Source organism: Magnolia sinica, chromosome 14 (genome assembly GCF_029962835.1).
Source record: "Magnolia sinica isolate HGM2019 chromosome 14, MsV1, whole genome shotgun sequence".
NCBI classification, from domain to species: Eukaryota; Viridiplantae; Streptophyta; class Magnoliopsida; order Magnoliales; family Magnoliaceae; genus Magnolia; species Magnolia sinica.
In genome coordinates this window covers 22724772-22736251 of record NC_080586.1, presented here as the reverse complement: position 1 = coordinate 22736251, position 11480 = coordinate 22724772, and the positions used below count along the sequence as shown (strand labels likewise).

Genomic DNA, 11480 nt, shown 5'->3' with positions numbered 1-11480 from the left:
CCCTCCAATGGGGTATGCCCCCAAAGCTCTCAGATTGAATACTACTATCCATTGATGGTGACCATTTGCGTTCAAAGCTGAAGAGCCCAGTTAACGAAGGGTTGACATAATACAATTGAGGGCCCTTTGTTGTATTTCCACCGTACAAAGTGAGACTTGTCATATAAACCGTATCGATCATTGAACGATGACCCAAATTCAAAGACTAAGAGCCCTGACGTAAGGTATACGTCTCACAGACCTTTGTTCATGTGGCTTGGAAATGGCAGTTCCAAAACAACGATTTCCAGCTGCTTTTTCAAACACTCGTGTATAGAAACATGAAAACCGATGAGATATGAGGGGGTTATAACATCACACAAATCCCTGTACTTCCAATTTATGTAAGAATGGAAGTTAGCTGACATTTTAATCCTCTGCATGTATATACTACTAGATACCTAATTAAATGGACGGTTGATAATAGAGTTGCTCATGTGTGTGTGGACCTACCGGAAGTATATGGATATCAGTGGAATGTCAATGTCATTATCATCATCGTCCTCACACGCCACCACAACGTCCAGATGGTTCCTATACTGTGGCACCTCCACCTTCGCCACCTCCCTCGCCAGGTCTACAACCCGCCTATCCATCCTCTCCCTGTGCCTGGGGAACATGCTATTGTAAAGCAGGCACGTCCCACATGAAATGCTGTAAGCATTCAGTCCCCTCTCCTTCAACCACTTCAGCAGCTCCCTCAGGGTCATGTTCTCCCGTATAACCCACCGGTCCCACACCGTCCAGCTCATGTCACGATGCTTCATCACCTTTGGCTGGACTGGCTCTGCCATGGAGAAGAGAGGAAGCGCCAGGTTTGCGAAGGTGTTCCTGTAGTCCTCCAGCTTGTGTCCACCAGCCAGCACCTTGTAAAGCTCTAGGCAGACGAGCCCAGTGGCCATCGCTGTGGACGTCGCAATGGCAGGAATGATCCTCCCAGCAATGAACTTAGCTTTCAGCTTGTCGACTTCGGGAATACTGTAGTTTCTAGCCCGCATGTTAGCGAGCCCAGCTATCACGTCCATGTGGTAGTTGGTATCGTCATCCTGCACAAACAGATTTGAAGAAGCATAAAGAGAAATTTAGATTTCCAGGTTCAAGTAGGAAAGAGTCTCTGAGTGGGCATTTGGATGCAATCTACAATAACAAAATAAACCAAATTGTAGTTTGCAATTACACTACTTTCAAGTTTACTTGAAATGACAGTTTTAATGGCCATTGCCTGAGACGTTGTTCGGTGACCCAATCCCTTGATATGATTGGGTGGAATGGGGATGTGCAAAAAGTTCTCCAAATTGGAGCATCCTTAACCCATGGATTGATGGACTGCAAATAGATGCTTTAGGAAAAGAAAACAGGCAGTGGCCCAGAAGGCAAGGTCTTGAGAGAACAGCTAGGAACCACCGATCTGGAAGAACTTTTAGGTGTTCCCCATATCAACAGTGGGACCACCCATCATATTGATACTCTTGGACTGCCAAACCTTGGCCCCAAATTGCCCCAAATTGCACAGAATCGGTGCATCATCATTGAATGTGATTGTCTGGGAAAAGTTAAACCTTCTCAAACTGTATTGGTTTCATCCGGAATCCTGGGGGCAGGTTCTCAGTGCATCTTTCCAGCTTTGTAATCAGTTCACTGATGACTGTAGCATCATCACCCGAGGCAGTAGAGAGGCTCGTAGCTTTCTCATCTGTCACAATCTTTACCCCTTTCTTTGGCTGGAAATCAGGGACCAGCACTCTTTCAACAGCAGATGCCAACTCTCTGGGGTTCTTAGCCCAGTCGGGTATGGGTATTCCGAATGTCTCAGCACGTAATATGGAAGCAGCCATAACAAAGTGGAGGTGGCCTGGGTCATTAGATGAGAACTGCAGAGGTCGGGGGAAACGCTTAGGAGCTGACCAGAATGGTGCCCCCGTGCTGGTTGCAGCATCTTCAGGAAAAGTAAAAGTCAGCTGCTTGACACGGTTAGCAAAGTAATCTTCGAACCTGGTTGCATGAAACTCATAGGTCAGTGCTAGAAGCCATTTTAATGGAATGCTATTGTGATGTACCATGTTCATAGCAGCAACCGGTTGCTATCTGTGAAATGCTTCCCCACTCTACAAGTGGCAAACATGTACCATGATCAGACCATTGATCGGGTGGGCCAGCACGTAGATGGGATACAGGCTAAAGATTGTAATGATTGAAGAACTGACCAGGCAACCGGTGCAAGTTTTGCCCAGTGAATGTTGATTGCTGCTCGTTTGTTGAGTAACCATCCCCTTTTCAGGCCAATCATCAGATGACAACCACAGCCCGATCCCCTTGCTTTTGGGACATGGCCCACCAAATAATGGTCCTCATCACCATAAAAAGAAGCACATGTTGAACTCATTGACATGCATGTCATAGCAGCATTCCTCTATGGAGATGATTGTACCAGACATGCAAAAAAGAAAAAAGGAAAGATCAGAAAAAGGTTTGAAGGGATTATGTACTGTACTTTAATCGTGCCCAGGTGACACAATCTTGGAATGTGTCACATTTCTCCCTGTCAAGGCACTCAATAACACGTTCAAGGAGATCCCTGGCCTGAGCATCACCAGCACTTTTCATAGCAGATGTGTATTCACTTGGATTGGACAGATATGTGTTTGCTTCCGCAGGTGTTTTCTCAAGCAAACCCTCAAATTCAGAGCGAGCCCATGTTAAGCAGTGATCAATGTTGTGGGGGAACGAGTGGACCGTGCACATGGGTGCCTGCTTCTCAGGTGGATCTCGAGATGCCCCATAATTCTCAGTTAAATGCGGAATGACCATCTGCGTGTTGCATTTGGCACCTAAAGTTCCTGATTCCAGGAGGGGTTTCTGGAAATATAAACACCTTTGATCCATGTAAATCCTTGCATTCACATTATCCAATGCATTAACGACAACATCCAGACTCTCCCAAAATGCATCATCAAACACGTTTTCCGTCTCTGGGCTCGCACGGTTTTGTAGGGCTTCTATGCGGAGATGAGGATTGATTGAACCGGCGGCAGCAGCAGCAACAGTTGATTTGGCCTGCCCAATATTCCAGTCACGGAAGAGGAACTGCCTGCTGAGATTACTCTTCTCGATGACATCGTCATCTGTTATGGTTAGCTTCCCTTGGCTACTGCAACAAACTCCCATCAGGGCTAAATTCTTCAAGAACTCGCATCCAAGCGCACCAGATCCTACAAGAAATATTTTGGCCTCTTCAAACTTCTTCTGGAGCTTGGATCCAAACACTGAGATCTGTGCATCATAGCGGCTATTCAAGGGCTTCAAGTCACTGAAGTCCATCGGCTCAGTAGGAAGGGATTCAACAGAGTCGAAATAAAAGAACTGACAAGTTTCCAATAGCAATAAGTTAGAAAAACTTGATCGAAAGAGACAATGCCTTCTTCTACTGAAATGGCAAAGGCGGGGCCACCTTTCAGTAATCTAAACCGTTCATCTGGCTGGACTGATCATGGCTTCTGAAATGCCACAGTATTTAACCATGTGATCCTTGCCATCTGACTGGTGGTTCCAAAATGAAACTTAAAACCAATGACTTACATAAAAATGAGGCCAATCAGAAAGCATTATCAGATGGGATGTCCCATCCATGACTGGGTCAGGCCACCATACCAACAGTTTGGATCACCAAAAGGTTGGTCCCAACTCCCATGTATCTAATTGGTGTGATAAGCAAGTTGTCACCCAAAGATTATACATTTCACCATGAATAAATTATTACATGCTACTACTACAAAGTTAAAATTCAAAACATGAGCAAATACAAGTTCAGGAGTTCAAACCATGGGGTCTAACCTGGAAAAGGGGATGAAACTTTCCAGAGCAAGCTTTCACAACTTCTTGTCCAACAATACCACCAAACATGGCAGCCATCGGATTCAGAACCGCCCTGGAGCCATATGCGAAATGCCGCAACAGTTTCTTATCAATCTGCTCCACTTTACCATCTCCCAAGCCTTCATTGATACTAGTAGCCAATGCTATCAACCTCTGAGCATCCTCCTCTGACCCAGCAACAGGGAAGCGTCCCATTTCACATATAAACTTATCCAGTGCTTGAAAGGCCAGGTGCAGCAAAGGTGGGCGGTCGAACTTTGAGAAGTCACTCAGAAGGAAGTCGCCAGGATCTCTCAAAGCATCTCTTAATCGTTTGAAGTTCAACACCTTGGGTTGCTTCACTTGCATTACAATACCGCCTTTCTCATATGGACCAAACTTTGCCGTGTCTTCCTCGAGAGTAAATGAGTACGGCCTCGCATTTTTTACCTTTCTCGGCTTTCCATCATTCAGCTCCGTCATACCCTGAACCTCAGAAAATACAACCAGATCCCCATCCTGAAACTCGAGTCTTTCATCATCAACACATGATACGAGTGCAGGATTGTCATTGCTGATGGATGCAATAATGCCCGTATGCGGTTCCTCGCCATCAACATCAATAACAGTGAATTTGGGACCGAAGTCACAAAACACACTACCGAAAAGACCTCGGACTTCAGATTTGATAAAGGAAATTGGAGGCTGGTGATTATGGCAATAATCGTCAAACTCGATTGCTTTTTCAAGGCCTATATCAGTGAAAACTACAGCCTGCATGTCACGAAAGTTAATATGTGTCAGCTATGGCCTATGGGTTCTCTGATCCCTAGAATGAAAATAAATCAGAGAAAATAGTTAGTGTAGATAGCAAGCATGCACGACTACGTAAAAAGGAAGGGGAGCTTGATCAGTGGTGGAAAATTAGGAAATGATATTTACACTGTTATTTATGGACACACATTTTCTCTAAGTTCGGAATTACAAATAGTATAATAAGAGCATGTTTGGACAAAGAACCCAACTTCTTCAGATTTTTCATCAGAAAAAAAAAATGTATCCTAAAATACAGGGATTCGGTTTATATGTAGAAAACAATAGGTGGGAGGTCGCAGGCATGACTCACACGTGACAGCATTAAAAGATGGATTTTTAAGAACCTTTTCCATCATCTTCTACCTGAAGCGAAATAGATATGGGCTACAGTATCAAATTTGACCACATACACCCATCCACTCAGGCCCCAAGTGTACCATTCAACCACTGAATGTAGAAATAAAGGTGTATGCAAAAAAAAAAAAAAAAGGATGTAAATATCAGTTCCCAAAAAAGGTAAGGGCATCTACATCACATTATCTGCATGAATAAAAGGGAACACTAAGAAATGCTGGAAAGAAAGGGGGATACAATTTAATTCTATGTACAAGTAACCAATGAAATGATCTTGTAAGATTTACCTTTACTCCCTTCTAATATGATTTGCTTTCAATTGGTGAAGGAAAGATCACAAAAGACTTCACAAAAAGACTAAGGAGCTCTCTGCTAGTAGTAGAAGTTCAGTCCTCGACTAACTGGTTATGGAGAAGCCTCTTGTCCATGATTTGTCTATTATTTTTGCTGCACAAGAAACCAAAAAACAAGGACAAGTTGTCCAAGTTTTTTATATTGTTGTATGGCCTTTCTTGTTCCTAAAACCTTTCCATTACTGTACATGTCGGGCTATTCTCTTGTGGTGCACATATGCCGATGTGCTAAGAGTGCCACCATCCGTCTTCAAGAACCGCAAAGGTACCACATTCAACCTTTAATATCCTTTCATGTGCCACATTTTCCACACGTGACAAGTTGTTCATGCAAATGCATGCACCGCATGTGACAGTATCCATCGCCTAGCACCCACATGTGCCACCATACGTCTACAAGCACCCCACATGTGCCACACATGACACCACAATTTGTCCCTTTTCCTTTTGAAAAGTAAATGGAATTTTATTAAAGAAATACAAAACAGAGGCACAAACAGGCTCTCAGAAACACCACACCATGGCAGGGAAGATTCTACATCAAAACAAAGCAACAAAAACTGGGTAAGAGAGAGCAATTATAGGAAAAGGATCACACAGATTTCATGACTTCAAATCAGGGACCTGCCCAACCCCGTCTTTGGCTTGTTCATCAGCTGGCTCATTGGCTTCTCCGAATATGAGCAAAGGAGATCTGCTATCCCTGCAAATCTCCAAAGCTTCTTCAACAAGATCAGCTACCCTCCACAGGCAGTCTCCAGACTTGGCCCAAGAAATCGCACTATTCAAAGCGCCCTCCACAAAAGCCAGTATCGAATTAATGTTGACAATTATCTTTATCGCTTGAAAAAGAGCCACCCACACAGGCACAGGTTGAGTCCTCGATCCCAATTGGACCCCAAAACAAATAAGAATTGCCTCATTCTCTAACAATCCGCCCAACACCCGGTGGTCCCTGGTACCCTGAGGAACATCCCTCGAAATTCACTTTGGAAACACCATAGGGGAGAGACACCATACATTTTCTAGTGCCACATGTTGCAAGTTTTTAACGTGCACATGAACCCCATGTGCCAAATAATCCTTCCTTGTTCCAAATAATTGACAAATAACATGAGAATAATTAATCCAAGACCAGATGACCCAAAAAAACAAGACTGGGACATGCCTAACCTAGACTGGCTGACCAGGACAAAAAGTTTTGCAGCTACCAAACGGGCCTAAACTTCCGATAACATAAGATGGGATTTTCTTCTACTGAAAATAACAATAATGAAACTAATGTAAACCCAGTTACATCACAAAAACAAGTAACAAAGATGTGACTCCACATTCCTAATACCATGAGAAAATTGTTCACTCATAGAACTGAACTTAATACAATTGGTCATGTGCAACAGAGACCAAGAACTATGCCGGTTAGGAGTGAGTTGCTACAAGTTGAAGACTCTAAGATCAAGGAGAAGGCTCAAGAAGACATGAATAGAGGTGGTAAGAAAAGACTTGATGACCCATGCTCTAACTGGAGGTGTGGCCCTTGATAGAGGGGAATGGCAGAACATGATTCCTGTAGCCGACCCCAGTTAATTGGGATAAAGCTTGGATGATGATGACAAAATCGTGAACCTAATACAACAAAGGACCTTTAAACCACAAGGACTGAAGATTGATAGGCCCGCATGATCCTCTAACATGGCCAAGCATGCCAACACTGCACATGCATGGGACTAGTGTTTGCAATATTGATAAATATCAGTCAATATATCGGCCATCGGCCGATATTATCGGTATTGCAACTCAGCAAAACAAAACCCCACTAGAATATCAAAAATCCCAGGTACCGCAAAATGTATTGGAATGCATCGCTGGATATCGCAATATATCAGTCGATATCACTATAGTTTCTTTTGCAATTTTCTTTTGTATAGACAAAATCTGTCAAAATCGACAGATATCATCAATACCGACAAGGTAACCGCAGTTGTGTTGAGAAAAAGCGCAAAAATAAAAACTCTATTTTTCGTATTTTTGCTTGTTTCTTCCCACTTCTAAACACCTCTAAGATGGATTTCAATTCATCCTCTTAAACAAAGATTTCAAGCCAAAATCAAGATCAAAGCGTATTTGGTGCCGATTTTGATTTGGTGAATATTTTTGCATTTTGATACTCTTTTTGTTTAAATCATATCAAATCAGTGCCAAAATGTTAAAGATGTTTGATTCTTCATGTTTCACATGAAAATACAAGGATTTTGCCCTTTGATTTTGAGATTTGAGGGTAGGTAGTCCGATTTGGGGAGAAATTGGGGAAAAATAGAAAATTCCGCAATTTCTCCCAAATTGGCTGCAATCTTACTATCCAAACATGAAATTAAAAATATATGAGGCCTGATCTACTGATTCATGTAGTTCTGGAGATTTTTCAAGAAAAATATTTTTAATTAAAAAATAGTTTAAAATAATTATTTTTTTAAAATTACACTTCTATCAGCTGTCAATTGGGCTGTTTGGTGAAATCATCATTACATACACACTAATTTTGAGATTTGGGGTAAGATGGTCTGATTTGGGTGAAATTGGAAAAAATAATAATAATAATAATCAAAATTTCCACAATTTCTCCCAAATTTGTTACAATATTACTCTCCAAATGCAAAATCAAACATGTATGAGGCATGATTTGTAGTTTTAGAAATTTCTCAGCAAAAAAATATTTTAAATTAAAATATTTAAAAATATTTTTTTTCTAAAATTTCTTTTCTAGCAGCGGTCAATTGACCGCATTTTTAGAGCATTTAATGGTGTTTGATGATTTTTTTTTAATATAATTCATAGTTTAATTTTAAAATAATTAATAAATGTTAAAAGTTATGGATGTAGTACACTGCATTTGCTAACAAAATGTTCTTTTACTGATAAAATATGTCAGGAGGAAAAGAGAGATGGCCTAACATTGGATAAAAGTATAGGACCCCTCTTCCCGATAATCGATTTGGGTCCCGATGCAATTTGTGTAGCCACATCTCAAAGAGTGGAGGGGTGACCTGCTTAAAAGAATATTTAGTGGGAGGGTATCGAAATGTTGTAGACTACCCTAAATACCCAAAGGATGTGAGAGCACAAATGACGTATTTGTTGAAAAAACAATATGAATATTAGACAAGACCGTGTTGCATGGGAGAGGGAGATTATGGATGAGTTAGGGAGAGATTATGGATGAGTTAGGGAGAACACTATACAAATGTGAACACTATACAAATGTGAGGATGTAGTGGATTTGAATGAAGAGGATCCTCATTATAAATGCTCCACGGAGTCTTTACAAGATCAATGGGAGTATGATCAGCAGAGGCGAGTAGGCCCACATTTGAGGGGTCTGAGCGTGGTGAGTGGAGTGGAGCATAGCAAGGGGGTAGTTCTAGGTAATCGCGAGACTTTATTCAACACACAATGCGAGACAGAGTGATCCGAGTGATGGGTCTGATGATGATGATGACTGCGATGATGGTGACTCCAACGACAGTAGCGAAGATGGTAATGGTGGCAGCAACAGTGAGACTCAATCTAGGAGTCGGTCCTAGAGGCCTCTTAGCCGGGCCACTAGAGAGAGGGATTTGATCATGCCGCCCAGGATACTGACCATGGATCTCGACCAGGAGAACCATGGCCCCGCCTTATCTATAATAAGACATACGAGCGTCAGAGGCTACAGAAGAAGCATACCCAGAAGCTATCAAATTTTGAGAAGCGCGATGCATGAGACATGGGCATTGGTGAGAAGTGGGGTGGTTTTAGATCTAGATCACGGAAATGGGAGGGTAACTCGAGTTCAGTGCCCCAGTATGAATATAAATCACAGACAGAAGAGGGCAGCTCGAGTTCTATGCTACAATATAGATATGGATATGAACCTAGTGGATATGCAAATAGCTACTCCAATAATTAAGACACATTGTTTTTCAACTACGGTCAGTTCACTTCCGCATACAGGCTGGGATATCCACATAATGGGTATGGGCAGCAATATAGATACCGAGGAGCTACATATGTGCACACCCCAGATCCATATCAACCACAGATTGTAATGATTACGCAGTACCCACAAATTGGCGTACTGGTTCATTTTGAAGGGGATGAGTACCAACGTTATATCAAAGAGTATCTTTATTAGTATCATACTACCATTCTACGATGACCTGGGCACAGTACTGTTGATTTGTGGAGCAGCAGTACTATTCCCAGCCCCATCGAGATGGAGATGATGATTATAAGCCACCGTGCAGCTCTATATGGGTTTGAGCTACAACCACACACAGTATTCACAGGTATATTTATAGTTTTATATTTCTTCTTTTGCTTTTGAATGACTTGGTTATATCTCCACACGTCTTCTTACATTTATAATTTATATTAATAGACTTTGAAAATACTTGCATCAGTCCAGTTAGACAACGCACAGCTTAGGACCCTATACAAAGAAAACCTATTATACACACTTGTTTTTGTGATGTTCTAATTTAAAAGTGTATATTAATGTCTTTTTTAACAATCCTCGAAGTTCCATTGAAAAATTCAACTAATTTTCCAATGTTTTCCCATGTTTCCTATAAAGTGTGATAAATTCTGCGATGCAACCAATATGTCCCATATGATAACTGATGTGTATCCGTATCCTAAGGGTGTGATATGATGTGCGATACTGATACCGTAAACACTGCATGGGACATCCTAACAATGTATTGTATAAAATCGCAGATATCGCAAGATAACACGAGATATCATGGACAGCCCCTTCTTATAAAATTCTCAATATCGGTCGATATCGACTGTTATCCCACAGAAACCTGAGAAGTCCAGGGCTCTCTTCAAAAAAAAAAAAAAAAAAACAAAACAAAAACAAAAACAAACATTATAAATCTCTTTTTCTTGATTCCTCTCCACTTCTAACTATATAATTGTTGTGGATTTCGACAAAAGGAAAACACAAATTTCAGTCAGAATCAAGATCCAAGCTAATTTGGGGCCATATTTTTATCTAGTGAGCATTTTTTCTTTCAATCCATTTTTATGTAAAATCATATGAAAACACTGTCAAATGGTTACAAATCCATGATTCTTCATTTATGCATGAAAATTCATGGATAAGCTTCAATTTCGAATTTGGGGGAGATGGGCTGATTTGCGAAAAATTGTGGAAAAAACAAAATTTTCCCCAATTTCTCCCAAATTGGTTGCAATCTTACTGTCCAAAAACGAAATCAAACATGTATGTAACCTGATCTACTAATTCTTGGTAGTTTGGGGATTTTTACGAAATAATAATGATTTTTAATTAAAAATATATATAACAAATGAATATTTTCCAAAATTCCACTTCAATTGGCAGTCAATTAACCCCAATTTCAAAGTAATTTTTCTTCAAAATTCCACACCTAATGTATGCACAGCTCTCTATGTGGGTCTAAGCCACAACCACACACATCATTCGTAGGTATATATTTCTCTTTTTCTTTTGAATGTATTGCTTATGATTCCATACATGTCTTCTTACATTCATAAATTATATGAATTGACTTTGAATATAATTGTAACCGTCAAGTTAGACAGCGTATAGCTTAGGACCCTATACAAGGAAACTTATTATGTACACTTGTTTTTTGTGATGTTTTGATTTATAATTGTGCTTTATGCCCTTTTTAACAATCCCTAAATTTTCATTGAAAATTACGACCAATTTCCCAATGTTTCTCCATGTTTCCCAACAACAACGATACATTACATGATACAACCAATATATCCCATGTGATAACCAATGTCTTTTTTAACAATCCCTGAAGTTTTATTGAAAATTACGACTAATTTCCGAATGTTTCCCCACGTTTCCCAACAACAAGGATACATTACACGATACAATCGATACATCCCATGTGATAACTGATATGTATTCGTATCCCAAGGGTGCAATACATTACATGATAACGATACGGAAAACATCGGTGATGAGAGGGTCACTTGTTACCAGCTTCCCTCCAATTTTGTTCCCTTGCTCTTACCTTAAATAAAATT

The 11480-nt window shown here is 40.7% G+C and overlaps 1 protein-coding gene across 2 annotated transcripts in view; it reads right to left on the bottom strand.

The window, feature by feature from the left end:
* Nucleotides 1-313: 313 nt before the first annotated feature.
* Nucleotides 314-11480, bottom strand: part of LOC131225518 (ubiquitin-activating enzyme E1 2-like) — a 40687-nt gene continuing 29520 nt past the window's right edge. For both annotated transcript variants that reach the window (XM_058221051.1, XM_058221052.1), the window contains exons 4-7: nt 3871-4665; nt 2531-3399; nt 1599-2031; nt 314-1085 (exon numbers count right to left, since the gene is read on the bottom strand). In XM_058221051.1, the coding sequence (XP_058077034.1) occupies nt 489-1085; nt 1599-2031; nt 2531-3399; nt 3871-4665 (2694 nt within the window). In that variant the 3' untranslated portion in view covers nt 314-488. The remainder of the gene's footprint in view (nt 1086-1598; nt 2032-2530; nt 3400-3870; nt 4666-11480) is intronic.